Source organism: Rhizophagus irregularis, chromosome 2, assembly GCF_026210795.1.
Source record: "Rhizophagus irregularis chromosome 2, complete sequence".
NCBI lineage: Eukaryota > Fungi > Glomeromycota > Glomeromycetes > Glomerales > Glomeraceae > Rhizophagus > Rhizophagus irregularis.
The window spans coordinates 1056120-1081215 of NC_089430.1; the positions used below are offsets into that span (position 1 = coordinate 1056120).

A 25096-nucleotide genomic window follows, 5' to 3' on the forward strand; every position below is an offset into this window, starting at 1 on the left:
GGGCAATTACAAGGTAAGGTTCTTCTTCTCCTCGAGGAAATGTCTACAGAAAAAAGCCAGTGGAATAATCTGTATCGATCGTTGAAGGATAAGATAACAGGTGACATAATGGAAATCCATGAAAAATACAAGACGCCAACACATTACAAAAACTTTATATCCACCATTGTACTCACTAATGAAAATGCTCTCAGAGTGGAGAATGACGATAGGCGCACAGTGTTCTTGGATGTGTCACCATCCCACAAGGGAGACCTCAACTACTTTAAGAAACTTAGTGACGCTATGAAATACCCAGGCGCCAGTGAGGCATTCTATGCTTACTTGAGAGCCATTGCAGATGCTTACCCAGACTTCAATGGGAATCCACTACTTATGACAACATCTAAGCAGGATCACATCATATCGACTCTTCCACCCCTATTTCAATTCATAAAGGACACTTACCTCATAGTAAAAAATCATATAACCGACCTACCTGTTCAAGAATTTTATAGGGTATATACTTCATACTGTGAAACTCATTGCATTACATCCCTATCAAAGATAAACGCTTCTAGAATCCTATCAAATGAGTTGGGTATAAATAGCAGAAAAATACGTGTAGGTAAGGCAACACCACGAGTTTACAGCATATCCAGGGAGGACCTTTACAAGAAGTTTCTCACCAAAAAATAGATCCACGAAACAGATGAAATCAATATAGAAAAAATAGATGTAGAAACTCCTGAAAAGCCCGCATCTGATCCAAATGCCTTGGTGAAGTTCTTGGCAAATATATATAATCCAGCTAGTAAATCGCAAGTAGATCAAGAGGAAGTGGAGCTAGTTGTTGAGAAACCTGTTGAAGAAAAACCTACTGAAGAGCAACCAGTTGCCAAAAAGGCTCCTCCACAAGTACCACCTAAACCTGATTGCTTGAAGGTAAAACCTGCACCTGTCATCAAAGAGGATCCTATTCCTGAGGAATCTCCAGCTCCCATAGAGTCAGATACTGATGAAATTATAGACAGTTTCTCAGACTGTTATCTATCTGATGAGGAACCTGATCAAGAAAATGAGCCGCCTGCTGAGGAACCTGCATTTGAAGCTAATGATGACTACGACGTTTTAGATGACTTGCTATCTGACTCAGATCCTACAACTGCAGACCAAGTTCCTGAGCAACAACCCGAGTCTCCTGCAGAATCTTCTGCAAAATCTGAATCTCTCACAGATTCCAAATCTTCTACAGAACCTGTAGTAGAACTGACTCTCAAAGTGCAACCTATCCCAGAACCCGACACAGAACTAGAAGTTGACCGGGACCCTGAACCAAAGGAAGGTACTCGAGCACACTGGGCTTGGCATGAAAGGCACCGATGGAATCGTAAGCCATGGGTCAAGAATTCAAAGGACCAGGTCTTCAATGATCTCTACAATACAGGTAAGGATTTATGGGCTAAGTACCAAAACGCGTCAGACGAGTATGACTGGGAAATACTCGCGTTTGAAGTAGAGGAATGTCCCACAACACGTATTGAGGACAAGTACCAGTTCTACTTTAGGGAGGTAGTAGACCACTTCAAGGACTGGATCAAATATAATGGGAACTCACCTAAAACACCTAGCCGTAAAGAACTCACAAATCTAATAAGAGTATACAAGGAGGATCGTGATGCCGAGATTATCCCTACTACCTCTGGTTATGAAACTATGAAGATGAATAAAGGTAAGATACGAGAAATCCCAGAGGAGCGTCCAAAGACCAATATGGAACGCCAGTGGGAGGCTGCTAATGGATTTGTAGACGAGTTGGATATTGATGAGGCCTGTGATATGATTGACTCCTTTTAATAAGATAAGCGCCTCTTAGTTATCTTATATTTTTTATATAAAAAACCTATATTACAATTGAATACAATTCATAGTTATATCAAATGGCCTATTCAAAAATTGCACGTGCTTTACCTACAAGACTAGATATCAAAGAACTACAGTATTCAGGCGCAAGATTTTCTAGAGGAGCTATTGCCAGACTTGGACAGCAACTCCAATCCCGGTATCCAACTCATAAATTTCAGATTCTGCTCCCCTATGAAAACTAAAAACCCGGTGGATGGACATCAGGAAACCAACCAGCCAGCCTCTTCTCACTCTTGGACCATTATGATGAAGCACAACTACCAGATAATGCTGATCCTGATTACTTTGAACGATTCATAATTTATGTGAGAGATGCTCTACCGGTTGCAGGGGGATGTAATGGGGAGCTAAATGATTGCCTGTATGAATGCCTGAAGCATATCTATGGTATATTCTCTAAAATAACTGAGACTATAAAAAAGCCTGAATATATCAAAAAGGCATTAGGTCTCAATCGTGATGCTCCAGTTCCAGTCTCATATATGGATAAAGTTGAATAACTTGCAGGAAGCCTTGCACTTAATATTGTAGGGATTCCACTCGAATTTCCAAGAGCAAGTCTGACAGACGTGCAACCCTCATCCTGTTTGAAGGCCACTACTCTCTTGCACTGAATCCCGGAAGACTCCACCCTAGTAAATTAGATAGAAAACAAAAGTCTCCCTTTGTTTATCGTGATGATATGGTTAATAATGTAGTAACAATATACAATGGTAAGACAGTTAAGTCTCTTACAGTTGGACAGTTTCAGAAAGGTAAGAACTCTGATAGTTACTCCTTCATCTCTATTGAGAAGAATCGTAAAACTGGAATATATGAAACACTTGAGGAAACATACTAGAGGATCCATGAAGAGCGGGATTCCTTCCTACAGGCTACAAAGAAGTTTGGTCTAGGAATCGACTTATCTTACCACAACTGGTCGTACAAGAGAACTGCTCTCTGGCTTTTTGAACGGTTTAGTGTAGGGGTTCCAGCCAATGATCCTCTTGACCCTATAGAAGCAGAGTGGATAAGTGATGCTATGATGGGAGGTCATATCTGGGCAGATAATGAATGGAAGGGCTATGGAAGACAATACGACGTGACAAGTTTGTATCCAAGTATTCAGCAATCGAATGCAAACTTTCCAATTCGACAAGATAAGTTTCAAATACTCAAAGACTTTGTAGACCACAGAGGTTATGCCTTGTATGGATTATTTCGTGCTAAGGTAAGTGGTAATGACATTCTCTTCCGACAGAATAAGAGGGAGTCTATACATTCATTGACTTACAACGAGCAAAGAAACTTGGTCTCGATATACAGTTAATCCAGAATGAAAAGCCAAATGCCTTAATATATGACAGAGAAGCAAGAATTCCTGGAATTGTAATATTTGGTGAGTATGTCCACTTTCTCTTCAATATAAAGAACCAGGGTGGCGTGGCCGGTTATGTTGCAAAGAGAGTTCTCAATACACTATGGGGAGCACTCTGCCAGAGGAAACGCAATTACAAGACACTCACCACAGATCAAACAGATCCATTCAAGTTTCCGGAAGGCCACACACTTGACTCCATCATACCAGTAGGATCTGACCAGTGGCAATTCCAATTCACAAACCCAGGTAGTCCCTTCAAGGGTGAGTATCCTAGGATCGCTCCATTCTTATTAGCACATGGACGGAAGATGACTTCAGAGTTATTAGAACCATATAAGTAAGGTTGCTTGCCGAAACTAGAGGGTTTCGGCAGAATGGCGTACGCGAAACTGCTGAAACTAGTTTCGCGAAATCATCAAGAAATGCCGAAACTGCGAAACCTATCAAAATTGTGAAACTGCCATAACTTGCCGAAACTGTTTCGGCGTTTCGGCAATACTTTCTATATGATTTAATTAGAGTTTCGGCATTTAAACAATTTATAAGAATAAAGATTAAAGACAATATGAATTTTTGTATGTAAATATTTATTTTATAATATTTAATATTAAACTAATAAAATACACGATTAAAAATATAATAAAAATTAAAATTTAATAATATCTTTATCTTCTATGTGGGGACCTGCTTCTACCTCTTCTTCTATCTCTACTTCTGTCCCGTCTTTTATCTCTACTTCTATCTCGTCTTCTATCTCTACTTCTATCTCGTCTTCTATCTCTACTTCTTGATCTACTTCTTGATCAAGACCTAGATCGCGACCTTCTTCTTTCTCTTCGCAATCTATATTCATATCGACGTCGATCATGCGCAGCATGCTGCCGTCGATACTCTCGTCTAAACAGATCTAAAATCCAATAAAAATATTAATGAATTGAATGAATTGCCTAAATAAAATTAATTTAAAATAATAATTAATAATAATTACCGGTTTGTAACCAGAATTCATCATTCATATCAGCAAAACACGCTCTATCGAAACTATTTGGGCTTATAATAGGAATGTCGTCATCATTATTATTTATTATCCTACTAAAATTTTCATAACCTCGTTTGAGGGCATTCCATTTTATTTGGCATTGCCTGGGTTAAGGTTGCTTGCCGAAACCTAGGGGTTTAGGCAAGATGGCGTTTCGCCGAAAAGCGAAATTCTGCCGAAACTATATTAAAGTTATATTAAAAAACTGGCGAAACTTTGGAGAAAGGTGAAACTGCCGAAACTTATTATAAATGCCGAAACTGCCGAAACTCTGCCTAAACTATAATAAATCTATAGTAAAATTTTGACGAAACTAATCGTAGGATTTTGAAGAGGTTTAGACAAGCAACCTTAGCCTGGGTGTCGCTGCAAATCCCGTTGCAACGAACACCCTATTTGCTATTATTGTCCATGCATTTACATGATGACGGTTTGCAATTCTTTCAAATTGCTGATGTAAGTTTCTCCGCTCCGCGATTAATTGCCTAGCTGCGTTAATCGTCCATTGGAATACTGGTGGTGGCGGTGGGACAAAAGGTACTAATGCTGCCATTTTTTATTTTTATGATTTTTTCGTAACTTGAAATTTGAAAATTAAATACAATTTGAAAATTAAATACAATTTGAAAATTAAAATACAATTTGGTTTTGAATTGCGAAAAAAAAATTCAAATTTCATAACATTTATAATAATTTTAAAATTCATTATAATGTTTAAAACATGAACTGATGAACATAATAACATTCTACATAATTAAAGTATTTGTAACAAAATAAACACAGTTTTGATTCTAATGTAATAAATTTAATTAACGCAGTTCTAAATTTTTTTTTGTAACGCAGTTCTTAAAATTTATTGATCTAATGTAATAAATTTAATTAACGAAGTCCTTAAAACTTATTGATTCTAATATAATATGCTTATCCTTATTTCTTAATTAAATTGCACTATTTTTAAAATATAATATGCTTATCCTTATTCCTTAATTAAATTGCAATGTTTTAAAATATAATATAAAATTACAATTGCCTGCATTGCCTGCATAATTATATGTTAACTGGACTTTGATCGCGAATATTTTGCCCTGCATAATTACATCATTTATTTCCTAAATAGTATCATTATTTAAATCACATGATATTAGAATTAATTCTCATTGGATTAACTATTGTAATTATTTCTCATTATTATTATTCCTCATTATCATCATAATTATCATCATTATTATCACCGTCATCCATACCTAATACATCATCTATATTATAATCATAGTCACCTTCTCCGGGTCTCTTGTTATTACCACTATCATCAACTTCATCATCTTCCGCATTATTTTCATCTGAATCATCCAATATATTTCTTGGAATATCGCCGATTTCACTAGTAATTGAATCATGCGATAAATTAACAAATTGATCAATCCATAGACTTTCGATTACTACACGGCAATTGTCTTCGGGTATTATTTCACTGCTTGTAGTTAATCTCTGAGTAGAAGCTTGCTCCTCATTATATTCCTCATCGTCATCTTCTGCAAAAGCTTCTGCAATACGTATATTGATCTCATCATCACTAAGACGAGTATTCTTTTTTTGATCAATTATATAAAATCCAAGTTCAGTTTTTGAATTGGATTTCCAATACAAAATTAATTTGCACATGGATTCTAGTTTATTTTTTTTTTTTTTTTTTAAACAAAGGACAATATTTATTATAAAAGAAAAATATACAAAATTGAACTAATCTAGTTTAAATACAAGATCGAATAAAAACTAATAAAAAAAATGGTGACTTAAGAATATATGTTCAAAAGAACTATCTACCGTCATGCCTGCCCAAATACTTTCACATGCATAAGCACCCTACCGGTATTCGTACATCCTTTGGTGACTAGATCAAAAATATTTTTCTAAAAAAAAAAAACACACTATAAAACAAAAAAAAATTATTCTAAAACCTAAAAAAATTTAGTATATCCTAAATTAATTTACGTAAAACATCTAAAATTTCCGCTAAGACCTTTGATCGTGATGTTTTACGGGACTTATCTTTCTTCTGCTTATTATGCTTCTCAGATTTTGCCTCTTGTGGTTTCTTTTTAGAATTCTTAGAATTCTGTTTACTTTTATCAGTCTGTCGACTTCCTGAAGTTCGTTGCCGGTCCTTGTTGGTATTATTACCAAATGACCTTGTTCGTTGCGATGGAGAATCATGTCGATTCCAAGACAGGTGCAATTGCTCCCAATCAAATTGATTATCTAATGCTGTACGCATATCAACCCACTTTTCAAAATAACCAATAAGTTTACGATCCCCCCTTGCAGTCTGTATAATTTTAAAGCTTTTCAAACCCTTAATCGCAGAAAGGAATGAATGTGGGCAATGGTCTTTCCATAAGGCTGCTATCGTCATCGATTCTGGAATTTTTCGAATTGTAGCTTGGAACTTCTCACGTTGTTTTCTTTCTTTGAGTGTCCACCTTGCTGGAAACCATCGAACCGGTATCCCCCCTAAATCCGTAGTCCAAACAGGATCATCATTACCTTCGAACTGGGTAAGACGCAAAGAATTTAATTCTATCTTCAAACGAACTGTTTGGTATTTCTTTTGTTGTTTCATTTGTAATGAGATAGTATTCCCCCAAAATGTTAACTTTTGCAGAATTTCTTCTGGCGTCCAGGATACTGGGATATCATAAACCAAAATGTCTCTGACTTGTGATGTACCATCATCACCTGGTTTATGACCTGTAATAACTTGCTGAATTATATTTTTATTTGACTTCTTTTTTTTATTCGAAGATTTTGTCAAATTAGATAAATTATTATCTGGTTGTTGTAATAGCTGCGGCTGAGGCATTGTAACATCCAGATTAGATACTGGTTCTACTGGTGTGACGTCCATATCAAAAGGTTGATCAACATGTGATTGAGATCCAGAGGCATCCGCAATCGACCGATTTATATTAACATCTTGATCATCACCTATTTGATCATCATCATCAACAGTATTTCGCATATAATCATCTGATTCATCATTTGTTAATGGATCAGAATCAGAATCAACAGTTTGGTGTTTTTTCTTTTTATTCTTTTTAGCCTTTCTTTTTTTAGACTTATCCTCATGTTTTCTCACAACATTCATTATTTGCTTTCTTTCAGCATATCTCTGTTGTATCCCATCATATACTGCGTTAAAACCATGAGAAGCAGAGTACATAGCAACATGTAAAAAAAATGAGAAACTTTGAGGAGTCATTTGGTAACGAGAGGCTCTATTCTCCCAACTGAGTATGTCTTCATTTGTTAATCCAAAATTTGCTTTTAAAATATTATTTTGAACTTCTGTTGAACGTCCCTTAAAAAATGAAGCACTAAGACTTTCACAATATTGTATATATTGGAAATATGTAGTTTTTAAAAACCTATTTTCATCACCCATAATAAGCATAGGAAACTTATTTTCGGCTATTTGTATTTTTCTTGTATCTTCCATTTTAATAAAAAACTGAGTAAAATAAAATTAAAATTTTACTGCGGAATTGTTATGTTTTTTAATTTTTGAAGGAAGAGTTTTTTTTTTTCTTACATGGATTCTAGTTTATCCACATTAAGATTTAAGCGACGTTTATGAAATAGCCATCCTAAAGTCAAAAATCCACGTTCACAAGTTGCTGAGTTAGGACATATTGCAAATAGATAACTTGCAATTCTTGGCAGGACATCTGGTTCTGGTTCGGTATTAATATATTTCCACCAATTCATGGGATTATCTTTAGCAAAACCGATATCTAGGTCAAATGGCTCTTGCTCATTAATATATTTCTGTATTTGATCACATAAAGTTTCAGCTTCGTAACGGTCAAAACCTAAATTTTTCCCGATTGAAGCTGCACATTTGATAATTCTCATGAGGGCGCATTTTTTAAGTGGCGCGTTTCTAAATCTGGGATCTATAAAAAAACAAGTAATATACTTATCATCATCGAACTCATCAAATCTTTCATTTATTACTTTGATACAATGACTTCAGAATGCAGGATTTAATGACTTTTTTAATGTAGCTGCAAGTCTTGCCAAACTCAGGAAACAATCTGCAAGTGTAGCTCTTCTCGATTCTAATGAAAGTACCGCTTTTCTTAGAGGATCCAGAACAAATCCAAGAACTCGTAAATTTGAAAAAAATTTCTCGATTGAATAATCGGTTTTATTTTATCATTTGTTAGCACTTTATCATGATCGCTGGCCATTTCTTCTAGTGCTGATTTCAAATTTATTACTGAATTTACGGATTCACTAGCAGTAGTTCAGCGTGTCTTGCAATATAATTTTAATCCTCCTCCACTAATTCCTTTTTCTTTAATTATTTGAGCAAGTTTTGCATTAGCCTGATGAGAACTTCTAAAAAAGGTTGTCAAAATATTAACACGTTTTAATAAACGTTCCCCAAACTTCTTCTTGACGATGTCGCATGCAATTAAATTGATAGAATGTGCAACGCATCGCACATTCTCAATCTTTGGATGATTCTCATGTATAATTTTTCATGCATTACGAACATTGGCCGCATTATCGGAAACTACAGCACATATTCGATCTTCTCCAATACCTTCTATAACCTTTTCAATTACCGTAACTAGATATTCTGCAGTGTGCGAATTTTCAGACAAATCAGAAAGTTGATAAAGATATTCTTTACGCGACGAAGTCATTACAATGAAGTTCCAAATTGAATGATGTGTACCAGACGTCCAACCATCAAAGGCTAAATTATAAATTAATATTATATAGTAAGTAAGATTAAATAAAAATGACGTATGATAGTCTATTTAATTTAACAAACCTAACGTTAAATTCGTTTCCTTTTCAAGCTCAGAATTAACTTTGAAGTTCACTTGAGCTAATTCACGTTCAAGTAGTTGATTTACTAATACTTCCCTTATTGGTGTATTGTACCCGGCATTAAGCTCTTTTATAAAATTGATGAAAAAGGGATGTTCTATTACTCTAAACACAATTCCGCACGCAATAAAAAATTTAACTAATGCACGATTAATTCGTGTACATCTTTGTTTGTTAAGCTCTGTTGAATTATGGTAATCATCCATGTTACTTTGACCTTCAGAGTATTTTCTTTTTTTGGATGACTTGGACTTATCTTGCTGTTCCATTACTTTAGTCATATACCTTCTAACAACTGCTGCTGGCGCATCTGGACAATGGTTTGAAAGATGCTTTTCGAGCTTTGAAACTTTACCGCATGACCATGTATTCTTACAGTACTTGCAGGAGGCGGCAAATTTGCCAGAACCAACAGCTTCTCCTTTATTAATATCTTCCCAAATGCTATTAGGTGGCCGACCTCCTCTATTTTTCATTTTAATGGGTGAATCTTCTATGTGATCAGTCATTTGAAACAGTTTATTATTAATATTATTATTAAGAAAACGGAAGAAAGTAAAAGAAACTTTAGTTCAGTGTTAAAGGAGATGACGGAATTGGGTTTATTAAATGCATGTTACGCATTTTCCTTTAATGAATATAAGCCCCTTAAAGAAAAACTGTAAAAACGTGTAATATCATAATATTAATATAGGAGTTAGAAATGAAAATTCTAACACTAGATAAAGCTTAAAAGAACTAAGACGACGGTAAAATATTGAAGTTTAATCTTTTATCTGTAGATTATTTGATCATTTAAATTATATTATTAATTGGTGTAACTTGGCGTAACTATATGCAAATCTTATGATCAACTATGCCAAAATTATGGAGAAACCTATTATAGAGGTTTCGGCATGTTTCGGCAGTTTCTCAATTTTGACAGGTTTCGGCGTTTCGGCGTTTCGGCACTATATAAGAGGTTTCACCTTTCAGCATTAGGCCAAACAGGTTTCGGCAAGCAACCTTACATATAAGGATAAAGTATGACGCATCCATACAGATGGATTTATTCTAGAGGAACAGCCAAGTAGTCCTACACTTATCACTTGTTCAGAAAATGCATCCAAAGCATTGAAAGCTTTCAAGTTTGAAAACGCAGAATACTGCCATGTGAAAAATGCAAACAAGGTTATCTGGACATGATTGCCAAGAATGCGGTTGGGTTTACAATAGGTATATATATTTTTTCTTGCTTGAATGTAAAGTCAATTTGAATATTCCTATTTATTACAAAGTACAAAAAAGTATAAGGAATCATGTCAACATATACCGAATTAGCAAGCATTATTAACAGCACTGACAGCATTAGTGATGAAGTTATTTATGATGCATCATGCAATCAGTTCACCATTATCTCTGATGAAACTGTCCTCAAGATTATCCGTGCATTAAAAGACACTATAGTAGTTGCATTAGTATCTGGGTTTAGCAAAACCAGCTACCTTGTCCAGGATCATGTGAAGTATATCAAGAGAATCCAGACAGCAAAGTCTCCTGTATCATATGTGAAGTTTGTGGCCAGAAAACTCTTCCCAGATAATGCAGCATATACTGCTAAGATAGCAAAGATTCGTGAATTATACAAGAATAAACAAGCTCTTCTAGACAAACTTGAGGCCCTCTTTGAGTTGTATTATAATATAATTAAGGACTCATCAACAGGCCCCCCAAAGCGAGCTGTCACTATGAATGAGGCTGAGAAAATCTTAGCAGAACTTCTTGCATAAGCGGCTCCTGTACAAATTTAGTTTATATTTTTTATCCATTTGTAATGGGCATACAGTAATTGAAGATGGCTATAGTATAAGTAACATAACATCATGTTGGACCGATTACCAGTAGAAATAGTCGAACGCATTGTTGCAAAGATCCCAGATACTGACCTTATTGCAGCAAGTAAAGTAGATAGTGTGTGGTGGCAGGAGGTTCGTTAAGAAGCATATAAGAGATGGAAAAATTACACTACTACAATTGGACATGTCCAAGCTCTTGAAAAGCCGTTTGAAAAAGGGAATATTGACTGAATATCATTTGAAGATGTAAACGACTTCTATAAAAGATGGATAGACCACCTCACCGAGGATCAGCTTTATATTATGGAGAAAATGCTTAGGAATGGGATGGTCGTGAACCCCAAGAGAGGGAAACCATAGAGCATGCATTAAGTGAACAAAGATGGGGAGGCGACCCTTGGGGACTGAACTGGGAGTGGAACGAATGGACTCAACAGGAGTAGCTTATTTATCGGGTATCCTCATATTTCTCGACAAGAACTGATGACCATGTAACCTTATCATCAGGTATCCTTGCATTTTTTCGACAAGGATTGATGACCATGTAACCTTATTATCAGGTATCCTTGAATTTTTTCAACAAGGATTGAAAGGATTGATAGATCTCTTACCGCCGATCTATTGACCAAAAATTTTTGGAAAGAAAATTTTATATCTTCGTACTAACAACTCTTATATTTTACCCAACCCATACCTTCTAACATGTCTAGAAACCTTGCTAGAAGAGGTGGCGGCAGCTATAATCCTAATAGTAACAAGGCTGCTCGTCAAGAAAAGAAAAATAATAAAAAACAACTCTCTGATAACTCTGGTTCTGATAGTGATAATAATTCCCAAAAACGTTCCCGTACACTTACAAAAGACTCCATGGATGAAGACTATGAAGATTTCGTTGCCGACGCGCCGGCTGATGGTGGTTTAGTTGGTTCAACTTTGACCGCTATTCCTCAACAAAATAATTCCCGCAGCACCGCCCAAGAAAATACTCAAGCTTCTACCCCGAATAATTCTGCTGCGCCCACTGCGTCTGGCCAAGACGCGTCCTCTGGAGCTAACGCGTCAATTCATGCACCTCGAAACAAAGAAAATAACTCATCCCCTAACGCGTCCCCTAATATGGATGCAAATGATGGTACATCGCCCGATCATGCTGTCGATCCCTCCCCAACTATTACCATTAATCGTCAAGATTTCCTGGCTGCGGCTGCGCCCAACTCCGCTCCCCAAACTCTAGAGAAACTTAAAACTAATAAGGAAATCATTGATGCCGTTAACAACTTATTTTTAGAAACATACGAATCATATACCGGTCGTGCTCGTATGACTGGTTCAGGGGACGCCAAACGTCTCATCATTCACTTCCATACTGCGGAGGCTCGTGACTTGTGTGTTGGTAGCACACACTCGGAATTTTCAGACCTACAATTCCACCTGTACGATCCCAAACAGCTCCGGTCCGATGAAGACCTCCGTGCTATTCAAGTCACGGATATACCATTCTTCATTACCAAACCCCAATTATAATCCTATTTCAAGAAATTTGGCAATTTGCTGTCCCTTCATCTCTATTCAAGAAAAGGTGCCAAAATGCAACAAGCCCGCATCGTTTATGATCATGCCGATGCCATCGCCCGTTTTACCACCCAATGGGCAGTTTATTGTTTTTCCACCTGTTTGCGCGTTACTCCCTGTCACTATTCAGTGGATCAAAAAGCTGCTCGTCGTGAATTTGTTGCTGTCCTTTCTGGACTCCCTGCTAACACTAAAGACATCCATCTTGCTCCATTAGTTAAAGAACACGGAGCCAAAGCCATTAATATTCCTCTTTCCTTAAACTCATATAAACCTAAACCATGGGCTTATGTTACTTTCAATTCACAAGCGACAATGGATGCCGCTATGGAACAAACGATAGGATTCCAAGGTCGTACTCTTCGGTGGGGTACTTCCAACGATTCGAAAGCCCTTTGCCACAGATGTGGAAAACTTGGATGTGCTCCTACCTCCTGCCCACTCAACCAACGCCGCGGACGCTCACGTACACGTGACCCTGTTGCCGCCCTTAAAGAACGTTTCAACATTGGCCAAAGACCTGCTCAACAAAGATCTTCGCGTAATAGTTCTCGGTCTCGATCTCGTTCTAAATCCCGGGATCGTTCTGCCTCTGCTCAACGTTCTAATTCAAACCCCAATCGCCCTAATAATAATAATAACAGCAATAACAATACTATACCCCCTTCTTCCGGTTTAGCTAATCCTTCTACTTCTGCTCATGGACGAACACCTTCCAATAATCGGAAAGGCAAAGATAGATCTGTTTCCTTTTCGTCCAATGCTCGCACTCCACTTTCCGATTCAAACACTTCTAATGCCCTTGAGGCTGCCCTCAAGATACTTAACGTTTTACAAACTCTTCAACAAGATGTTGCACGAGTGGAATCCCGCATTTCAACCCTTGAACTTAACAACCAACGGCTGTCTGCTATTGAAGCCCATTTAGGCATCAACCCTCCCTCCGCACCTGTTGTCAATTCTGAACCTGATCGGATGGAAGAAGACCCTCCTGAAACTACTGGTACTCTAATTCCACATCCTAATGCTCCCTTATCTTCTGGTGCAAAGAATTCCTCTTCTCCCAAATCTACACCCAATAATGTTCCGCACTCAGTTCCTACGTCCATCTCTAACCCTTCCCTGCAAGATGAATTGAATTCGGTTATCCAAGATCAAAAAGCGATTAAAGATACTTTGCAATCGCTCACTGGTTCCATTCAAGGTTTTATTGCTTCTCTTGGTGGTTCTCCCTCCAATCGAGCTTCTGCTCCTTCGCAATAATTGTTTTCTGTTCCCCTTCCCCGTTCCTGATTATCATTGTGCTCTAATGTCAGACAATTTTAATTATGATACATTTGTTCGTAACCCACCCAACCCCGTAGATACTTATATTTTTTCAGAACATGAATCTTTATTTACTACCTCGAATTCTTCTCCTATCCCTAATTCTTTTAATATTTCATCCTTTAATGTTAATGGCCTTCGCCATAATAGTCAAGTTAAAATTGAGCAAATTTCTAATTTCTTCAATCTCAAACATATTTCCTTTGGTGGTATCGTAGATACCCATTTATCCCCTAAACAAATTCATTTCTTATCTAAACGCCTCCCTAACTATACTGTCTTTTCATCTGATATAGATAAAACCAAACAAGTTAATTCCACTGGTGGCGTTTCCCTTTTCATTGAAAAATCCCTTGCTTCTCATGTACAAGATTTTGTTTCACATTCTTCACGTATTTTATCTGTTGATCTCTATTTCAAAGGCAACATTAAATTGCGTATTTTTGTTATATATATTCCCCCTATCTCTGATTCTAAACTACGGTCAGAAACTATTGATCTCCTATTACAACTCCTGGTGCAAGCCAAACAACAAAATTTTTATCACGCCATTTGTGGTGATTTTAATATGCACCTAGATACATATTACCCTATTTATTTTAATCGCCCTGCTACTGCTTCGCAACGAGCTTATCGTTTGCTTCATCATCTTTTATCTCATGGTTACGAAGAAACTTTCCCTGTTAACGCTTCTAATTCCTTAGGCACCTTTCACCGTGATGACCAAGTTACTCGTATAGACTATGTTTGGTCTTGCCCAATGCTAAAAAGCTACGCTCTCACTTCTTATATTTTTGACGCCCAAGACACCTGCTCTTCGGACCACAATCCTATCATCACGTATTTTGATGATTCACTCTTGGTTGCGTCTATCAAGGTTGCTCGTGCTAAACAACTTCAACGTCAGACTCGACGCGTTTTTAAACTCGATTCCGTCACTACTCAACAATGGGAATCCTTTTCTACACATACTGATTCCTTATGCGACGTTTCTCCTTCAATCTTCTCAACATGGCACATCAATCAACAATGTGAATATTTACATTCCCGAATTGTGAAAGCTGCTAATACTTCCCTTCCGTCCGTTACAGTTGGAAATCAACATGTACCCACGATGCCCAAGGATTTAGAAGCTTTGACTCAACATTATCGTTTCCTCAGCCGTTTGTTGCATTCGATACGCTTATTGCGAAAATATCCTTCCACATATTATAATAGATATGAACGTACTTGGTCCATTCATTTCATTCGACTTCAAAAGATTCTTTATCTTTACAAGAAGGTTATTCCTTCTCCCCCTATTTTACCTACTTCTTTGTCCACATGTAGGCAAGACGAATTTAAATTTTTACTGGAATCTTTAAAGACTATTTCTTGCGCCCTCCATGGTTTCCTTCTTCTCAAAGAAAAAGATTTTCAAGATTCTTCCATTCGTGCCAAATTGGACGATAGGGATACCCATTTTGAAACTGATATTTCCTCATTTATTAATTCTGCTCTCTCAAGGACTCGACGCCGTATCACTTTGGATCGTGTTTTTATTGACCACCCTACACAACCTAAACTTTTAACGGACCCACACGACATTGATGACGCTGTTATCAACCATTTCCAGAATTCCGTACCCATCAAATCGACTCCTCCTGATAATATTTCAGCTCTTCCTGAAAGATGGTCTTCTGCTTATCGTCCTATGGACGATGTGGATTCTTCTATTTATAATTCCTTATTGGATCCTCCTACTCTTGAAGAATGGTTATCTACGGTCTCTTCTATGCCTAATGACAAAGCTCCTGGTCCTTCTATGATCACTTATGAAATGCTTAAGCACCTGGGTTCCAATACTTCAGCTTTGGTTTTAATCCTGGTCCAATCCTGCCTTTACACTGCAGATATTCCTGATTTATGGCGTCAAGCTATGGTTTTCCCTATCCCTAAACCTCACGAATGGAAATGTCAACTTATGAATACTAGACCTATAACTTTACTTGAAGTAATTAGGAAATCTTTGGTCAAACTTTTTTATAATCGTCTTGCTTCCATTTTGGCTTCAAAGGAAGTTTTGAAAGGAGGTAACTTCGCCGGTCTCCCTGGAGGTTCTTGTCGCGACCCTATTGTCGTCCTGGAATCTATTATCCATGATGCTCATGTCAACAAGTCGCCGCTTTGGATTCTCTCACAAGATATTTCGAAGGCTTTCGACTCAGTTGATCTCAAGATGTTGCGTTTTGCTTTAGAACGCATTAAACTTCCTGCTTCTGCTACCAAGTTTATTTTATCCCTTTTTATGAAACGCTCTAATCGCGTTTTTACTGCTCATGGAACTACACCTTCCTACCGCGTTTGTATTGGTATAGATCAAGGCGAAGTTATCTCTCCCTTACTTTGGGTTATATATATAGACCCTTTATTGACTATTCTTAAGAATGAAATGATGGATCCCTACATACTTCATGCTCCTTCTTTATCTAATCCCTTGGCTGAGATTAGTTCAGACGAACTACGCATCAACAACTTGGTCTTTATGGATGATTCTACTTTAATTTCTTCATCCAAACTTGGAATGGAATTGATGCTCTCTATCACGGAAGAATTTTATCAAATCAATAATACTTCCGCTAATCATAACAAATATGTTTTAATTACTAATTCGTTGCCTCCCACTTCAGTTTCTTCACCTTCTCCAGTCGTGTTTGACTTGCAATTATCTGAACTGAATAAAGTTCCCTCCATTTCTATTGTGCCCATCGCCATGAATAGCTCTTTCCGCTTCCTGGGTGTCTGGTTCAATGTCGCTGGTTCTCGCGATTTTGTCAAAAAGCAAGTTGCTCGAGAATGCAACTCTTTCGCTGCTACCGTTCGCCCTGCCAAATTATCTGCTAAACAAGTAGTTTATTTACACAATACCGTCCTTATTCCCAAATTGGAATATCGCATGCAAGTCACTCACCTCTCCGAATCTGAATGTGCCTCGGCAACCAGCAGTATCCGTTCCTTGGTTAAACATAAGGCCAATTTTTCACGTGTACTCCCTGATTCTATTTTGTTTTTATCTCAAGGCTTGGGATTGATTAATTTATTTTTTCATCAATCACAAACACATTTAACTAATTTATTTTTATTAGCTAATTCTTCTTCTTCTTTTATGAAAAATTTATTATTATATAGATTACGTTTAATTCAATTTTCTTTTTTGATTCCTATTTCCCCATTGTTAGTTAAAGATTGGACTATATGGTCTAAACTTTTTGCTTTCAAACAGGATTATATCGCTTGCGCTATTGCTCTCCTGACCACCACTCCTTTCAAGTTGTCACGTTCTCAACTTTCAACTTTGCCTGCCCTTACTATACCTGATGGTCATACACCTTTATTTGAAGTTATGACTCCAAATATTTTTATATCTTATTTCCGACGCCTTAGAAGTCTGCAACTTTATTACCTATCTCAGTTCATCACGCCTCAAGGAACCCATATGATCACTTGGAATGTTTACTTATCCAATTTATCAAGTAGGAAAGGTCATCGAGTCCTCCCGCATAAGTGGTTCAATGACATCCGTCAAAACGTCACTATTCCAAATTCCAATTCTTTCCTTTTGGATCAATTCTCCTCTGATGCTACTCCTTCAAATGTTGACTTGATCCCAGCCTTTGGTTCCTCTAGAAAATCCATGAAATGGATCGTGACTTTGGACGAAGATGGTTCTCCTCTTTTTGGAAAACAACTCAGCAAACAACAATATTCTTGCAAGATTGTCTATTGGACCTCTGATTGTGTGACTCGACCTAATGATGTTATCACGCTCGCTCCTTGTCCTGGTTGTTCTAAACATGTACCGGTTTCTCATACTAAAAACCAACCATCCGATGTTACTCCCTTATGTATCATTCCAAAACTCTCTCCACTTAGATCTTTAATTCTTCCTACAACGCAGGAGCGTATTAGATATGACACCGTCAATATTACTTCTCCCTTCACTTGGGCGGACCTTGATGAAACTGTTCGATCCTATTATGGTCGTTTGGACACTCAACCTAATTTTTCACAAGTAGATGTGGTTACTCTTCCTACTCCTTCTTTTCCTCCCTCTTTGGACTCGGCTGCCTCTTTTGCTTTTGCTGCCTCGCCGTTAGCGACTCCTCCTGATAACCATTATTGTTTTTATACCGATGGTTCTTTAATTAACCTTGGCACTCCTGTTGTTTCTATGGGTTGGTCTTGGGTTCAAGTCCTCGATGGCGCTGGTTTTTTCCAATCTATCGCTGCTCATGCTCATGGAATTATTCACAATTGGCCTTCCTCCACAAGAGCTGAAATCGCTGCTATACATGCTGCCCTTACAGTCACTCCACCCTCTTCAACAGTCACTATTCATACTGACTCTCAATCTGCCATAGATGGTCTTCGTCTATGTGCTACCTTTTCTTATTCCAATAGTAGGCTTTATTACAAGACCACCAATTTCGAACTCTGGGCTATTATTGAACGTCTCATTTCTTCCAAATCTTTATCCGTCATGGCTGTTAAAGTGAAAAGTCACTCTGGTAATTTCTACAATGACTACGCGGACTCTTTGGCCAACTCTGCGCATTCTTCTTCTTCAGCAATTCTTCTCTCTGATCTGGACCAAATATCTCCTCACGATTTCTTATTAACATATGATGATATTTTATGTGAATCCAACCCACGACGCCTATTTAAGCAATATTCGCAAATGCTGTGGATGTATAGATTAACGCGTCTATCGCGTTTTAACTTTACCATTGCTTTATCTTCTACCCCAGATTTCGTGATTGATTGGGATCTTACCTGGTTCTCGTTAAATTCAGAACCTCAGCATGATGCCTTTTTTACTCGTGCTCATGCTTCCTCTCATCACACCTTCAAATTCAAACTCTTTTTGGAAGATTTACCTATCTTGGAACATCTTAAAAGAATTCGCCCGGACTTGTATATCGACATCTTATTGTGTCGTTCATGCCTCGACTCCAAGGAAGATTTCATGCACTTGTTTATGTGCAAATGTAGACGAATCGCTATGGAACAGATTCTCCTCTCCTACCAACGTCATTTTATCAACAAACTTCAAGAAGCTGGTGATCTCGTTAAAAAAGATCCCTCTTTAATTATTAACAAATTTAAATCTCTTCCTTGTTGGTCCTTTTCTTCTTCAAATTGGACTTCATATAGTCTTGTCTGTGGCTGCCTTCCGAAATCCTTTGTTGAATTTTTTGAAGAACTTTCTGTTCCACGTAACTCTGCAATGAAGGTTATCTCTGCCATCCATAATCACTTTATCCAAAAGATCAGAAAACGAATTTGGCTACCGCGCTCCTATGATAAATCTAAATGGGAAGACGCGATGAATATTACTCATAAACTCAAACTCTCTCGGCCTTCAAATTTGCCGAAGCCTACGTACTTACCTTTCTCAACTTTACCTCCTCCGACCCTTTCCAATGACGCACGTGACTCCGACGTTGATTATTTAAAGAACTCGATGAAATATGGTTTGCCTTGGTTTAATCACTATTCGGGTTTTATAAGTCGTCTAACGGTGCAACTTACTAACAGCTTTAGCAGGGTGGTGTGTCGATTTTAATAATGGGCGCATTGTTCGTTGGTTTGTTTGCATAGTTGCTTCTTCTTAGGTTGGAATATATCTAGGCGGGGGATCAGGATAGTTTTAGTGTTATGCGATTTTTTCCTTTTTGAATTAATTTTATAGCTTTATTACTGTTTTGGAGACTATATAGTTTTGTTTTTAGTTAATTTTATTTTTCTTTTTTGTACTTTGAAAATTTTATTTTATTTTTGTAAGTTCGTTAAATAAATTTAATAAAGATAAAGGCTACTATGCCATATTTGCCTCGACAAGGATTGATGACCATATAACCTTATCATCAGGTATCCTTGCATTTTTTAATAAGGACTGATGACCATGTAATCTTATCATCAGGTATTCTTGTATTTTTTGATAAGGACTGATGACCATGTCACTTGGTTATTGTAAATTGAAGAAAACTATTAGGTATGTAGACACATACAGAAAAAGACATGTCTTACCCTTATATAGCTAACCCTATAACTGGACGTCCAATTATTATTGGTGGAGATACCTTTAATCGAATAGTTATGGAATCCCATGATTATATTGATGGAAGGCTTGTCCGTAGACAAACTGCACTTCCACCTGAGGAGCAACCTGTATATTTAAATACAGATCAGGACATTATGTTCGACGTGGTACTAGAATATATCATAGACTGATTGAGAGTGACTATGAGGTAGTTGAGGACTACTACCTTATCCATTATGAAGAAGAAGAGCTTATAGAGGAAATCATCAATGAAACACGCTATAATGAGGAAAATCTTGATGGCAAGCGGTTAACTTTCAATGATATACAACAAATCAGAACTGCTATTCAGGCTGACCAAGATGAATATGATGATTTTATCTCACAGCAGGATATGACTGATATGACAACTATCGGTCCTTCCGGTCGTCCACAAACTTTGGAGGACCATGCCCCGAGACTTGCAGAGCTTAATATTGAGTTGTGTAGGGAATGTCTCATGCCTGTAAGCCCAAGTGACTTAACGGACAAGTTGTGCAAGGACTGCTCCGAATAGTTACTTAATTTTGAATAATTCTTTTTTACATAAAGAAAGATAGCCATGTCAACATCAATCGTAATAAACCAGTGTCAAAACTGTGGAGTAATCACTCCAAAAACAGCACATAGAGGATTATCCAGTGTATTATACAGACAGATTATAAAGAAGATTAGTGATGAAAATGACCCTCTACAAGCCTTGGGACTTGCTAGGGATAAGTTAGTTCAGATCATTCGTCGGGAAGTAATGTGGACTTTACACAATTGTTTACACAAAGACTGGATATAAAAATTATGGATGGAGAGCCATATGAAGATATTAGGAAGTGGCTTCTCGAACAGCTTATAGCCATAGGTTGTGACAGTGGAGAAATTGCTTTATATCAATTTCTAAGGGATACATATTTAGATAGTATTGACGAGCCTTTCACTACATTCTATGAGAACTATGTAAATCATATAAGTAATCCAATGACTAAGAACTTTGCTTCTCGTGCTTTAGGAGCAATAGGGTTGAAGGCTAAGATGTTAAGGATTAACTTTGAAGGCCGTAAAAAAAGTGCTATGATTCTTAGAACTTCTGCAGACGAATTACTTGATATTCTCACAAGATACTATTAATCCCTACTTGTAATGCTCGACGGTCCATGTGGCTCTTAGAAAAGATCTGTAGAAGGACTTCAATACCTTCTATTATTTTTTTATTATCCAGAGGGCGACTAGACTTCAGGGCTTCATATTGGAAGAATAACTCCTTCACATTCTCAGTTTTCAGAGTTTCAGTCTTTGCAGTCCTACCCTGTACTTTAGCTAAGAAGTCCTGAAAGTCAGCTCCTAGGGTCTTACTAGAGAGTCCATAAGCTTCCCGAAAGACATATTTAATCCAGATATCTGTATTCTTGGCTAAGACACCAGGTACAAGTAAATGTTTACGTTCTTTAGGGGATGGAAATACCCGAGCAAATTCAATCAAGTGTCCACCTTTTTTTGCTTCAGATACAGCTTTCTGACCATAGGGACTAAACTTGGATCGAACTGTGATTGAACTGGGTTCAGACTGAGATCGAACTGGGTTCAAACTTGGATCAAACTGAGATTGAACTGAGATCGAACTAGGATTGAACTGAGATTGCTCTGAGATCGAACTGAGACTAGTATCCCATCTTACTCGAATGGACAGTGGATCACTTTTGGACCGTCTAAGATCAAACACTACAAATTCACGTTGCAGAGTAAGATTATCAATTACTGGTGCTAATGACTCTGATTCTTCTGTATATAGGCGGATGATTCTCTTGGTATCTGTAAGGCTCCCATGACCTCCATGCAGTGAGATGTAGTTAACATTTTCTCGAATAGCCTTAAGAATGGCAAAGAATCTTTGGGCTACATAAATACCGTATAGCGCTGCATATAGTACCTGGGGTACTATTCAAAAACGCCAGCCTAAATTAAATAGTACCCGGGGGGGTATTATGTGAGGAGGAGGGTACTATAAAAAGGGGGTACATTGTAAAGGGGGTACTAATCATGTGATAATATTATTAACAGTTAAGTAATCAAAAGAACTCTAACAATTTTCAACCGCAAAATTTAAAATAAAATAAAAAACTTCAGATGTAAAATGTAAAAATTTTGTAAATTCGGAAATTATTGTAATGATGATCGTAATTCAGATCAGAATAAATCATGAAATTCAATCGTGTTTTTCGCGTTTTTATTCTGCAACTTTTATTTCATATAAAATGGGTCCCCGCGCAAACAAAAGAATTAACCGCTAAACAATGACAGAAAAAAAGCGAAGACAATGGAACGCGCGTGAAAAAATTGCAATTATTATGTATCATGAGAACGGCCATAGTAAAAGAAAGACAGCAGACAAGTTCAACATTCAAGCAAAGCAACTTTGTGACTGGATATCTAAAAAACTACAGTTATTAAAGGTACAGCCGGGTGTAAAACGTTTAAATATAGGAGTAAAACCAAAATATCCAGCTTTAGAAACTGCTCTAGTTACCTGGGTTAAAGAAAAAAGAAAAAATCAAAATGCTGTCACACGAAGTATGATTCAAATAAAAGCCCAGACCCTTGCACAACAACGTCAATGGCAAGTTATGTGTTCTGGTATCAGGTCTTTTAGGTTTAGTAATAAGTGGTTAAATGGTTTCATGAGCTGAAATAAATTGAGTAATCGTCATCGCACTACAATTGCACAACGTTTACCTGAAGATTTAATCGAAAAACAGCAATCATTTTTGGCATTCGTCACGTACCGCCGCATACAACATGATTATCCCTTAGCATATATAGGAAACATGGATGAAACGCCAGTATCATTTGATCTGCCCACCAATACAACTGTTGATGAACTGGGTGCACGATCAGTTAGCATCCGCACTACAGGTCATGAAAGAACAAATTTTACAGTTGTATTAACCTGTATGGCAGATGGAACAAAACTTCCCCCACTCATAATTTTCAAACTCAAAAATATTCCACGAGGAAATTTTCCCCCAGGAGTTATTATTCGAACAAACCAAAAAGGATGGATGAATGAGAATGAGATGCTCTTTTGGATTGAAAATGTATGGGTTAAACGCGAAAGGCTTTCCAATCCACAATCATTATTAGTTTTAGATTCATTTTCTGCTCACATCGTGGATTCTGTTAAAAGGCGTTTCATCGAAAAAAAAACTGATATTGCAGTTATTCCTGGAGGGTTGACATCTCGCCTACAACCTTTGGATGTTTCAGTGAATAAATCATTTAAATCAAAGGTAATAATTATTAATTTTCTCTCCATTTTCTAGGGCGACTCTATTTTTTTTAAAAAACATTTTATTTTTATTTTCACCTTATAGATGCGAAGAAGATACAATGAGTGGATGGCAGAAACTATAAAAGATTTAACACCAACTGGCATCATCAAAAGACCCACTTATGAAACTGTAGCACATTGGGTCAAAGATTCGTGGGAAGCTGTTGATGTTAATTTGATTCGGCGATCCTTTAAATGCTGTGGCATTTCTAACAATCGTGATGGAACTGAAGATGGCTGGATTTTTAATTATGATCGTCTTGAACAACAAGCAAGCAAACCTAATGATGAAGTAGCACCACAATCAGATAAAGAGGACGAAAATACAAGTGATGAGGGATACGAAACTGATACAAGTGAAGAGGAACATGGAACCGACGGAAGTGATGAAGAATTTGGAAATAATGAAAGTGATGAGGAATCTGAAAATGATGAAAGTGATGAGGAACATGGAAATGAAGAGGATAAATCTGATGAGAGTGAATATGAGGAGGTGGAGGATGATGGCTATTCGGGTTATTATGATGAACAAGGAACAAATTACGTTAATGTATGGGATGAGTAAAATGGGTGGCTTTGATTGTGTAACCATTGCTAATTGATGGTTTGTTAATAAAATTTCATTTTACGGCAATTGTTTTTTTATTACAATTAATTATATGAAAGTGTACATATACTGTATACATTGAACTATACAGTATATTTATAAATCAAGGTTAAAGTCGTCGGGCTGGATGTGGGAGGTGCAAGCACCACCCACCTCCGGGTCTACGACCCGTCGCAGTACCTATATCGCCCCTACGGGGCTCAGAAATCCCCATATATCCGCCACAATCTGGGACAACATATGGAACAAATATATATACCAAATAACTAGAAAACAATAGAAAAGGAAGGAATAATGGATATAATGAGAGGGTTGTCCCGGATGTGGCAGATGTGGCAGATGTTTCAGAAAAAATATGAGAGGACATTCCCCCAGAAAAAGTTTTATTTTTACCCCCTCAGATCCGCCACATCCGGAACATCTGGAACAAGTCAGGATTCTGTCTAATAATCTGTTGGAAGCAGTGAGACAGCAAACCAGGTAAATTAGTAGGTAAGCCCCTAGAAGGTCTATAAAGCCAGTAAGACCAACCCCGTCCCGCTCCCATCAGAAAAAATAAGTAATTGAACAATGGGTATTGAGAATAGAGCATATCCAGATAAGTTTAGAAGACAGTACTAATCCGTCTTCCTCTTTTTTGCCTCCTTAAGGCATTTATCAATACACTGTTTACACGCGTCATCAGAATCTAAGATTTTCTGTCCAAGTTTTTTGCATTGCCGATTGTAAGCCGTCTGCTGTCTCTTAGCAGCGGTTTCTTTTTTTTCTCCTTAGTCTTCTTCTTGATCACCCAGTCTATTCCAGTAAAAGTATTCTTATGCATACCACAAATTGTGCAGTCACCATGCAGCCGGTAACGCCCATTTGTAGTCATATCTTGTATTTCACTAGCCGTCTCAGTTTCCTTCTTGCACTTTAGGCAGTAAAAACGTGTCATTTTAAGATTTGAAGTCTAAAACCATTCCTTTAATTTGTCGTAATATGTCGCATTTAGAGAATTATTACAAATACTACAATCTCTCCGGAGTACCAGCACGAATTCTAAAAGGTGAGGAGCACTACAACCTATACAAAAAGCCCCTAAAGGAGAAGTCAACAGAACGCCCA

General features: G+C 37.3%; 4 protein-coding genes across 4 annotated transcripts; 3 read left to right on the top strand and 1 right to left on the bottom strand.

Moving 5' to 3' along the window:
- Positions 1–1919: 1919 nt before the first annotated feature.
- Positions 1920–3609, top strand: OCT59_011674 (uncharacterized protein; the record flags this gene model as incomplete). Its single annotated transcript, XM_066133932.1, has 4 exons — positions 1920–2041; positions 2437–2660; positions 2760–3118; positions 3214–3609. The coding sequence occupies 4 exons, from the start codon at positions 1920–1922 to the stop codon at positions 3607–3609; spliced, it is 1101 nt and encodes a 366-aa protein (XP_065989247.1).
- A 2676-nt stretch (positions 3610–6285) lies between these two features.
- OCT59_011675 (uncharacterized protein) lies at positions 6286–7803 on the bottom strand (the record flags this gene model as incomplete). The annotated part of the gene is made up of 2 exons (XM_066133933.1): positions 6286–6572; positions 7035–7803. The coding sequence occupies 2 exons, from the start codon at positions 7801–7803 to the stop codon at positions 6286–6288; spliced, it is 1056 nt and encodes a 351-aa protein (XP_065989248.1).
- Positions 7804–10507: 2704 nt separating this feature from the next.
- OCT59_011676 (uncharacterized protein) lies at positions 10508–10978 on the top strand (the record flags this gene model as incomplete). The annotated part of the gene is made up of 1 exon (XM_025329014.2): positions 10508–10978. The coding sequence occupies one exon, from the start codon at positions 10508–10510 to the stop codon at positions 10976–10978; it is 471 nt and encodes a 156-aa protein (XP_025164346.1).
- A 93-nt stretch (positions 10979–11071) lies between these two features.
- Positions 11072–11487, top strand: OCT59_011677 (uncharacterized protein; the record flags this gene model as incomplete). The annotated part of the gene is made up of 2 exons (XM_025329015.1): positions 11072–11176; positions 11365–11487. The coding sequence occupies 2 exons, from the start codon at positions 11072–11074 to the stop codon at positions 11485–11487; spliced, it is 228 nt and encodes a 75-aa protein (XP_025164347.1).
- Between the last annotated feature and the right edge of the window lie 13609 nt (positions 11488–25096).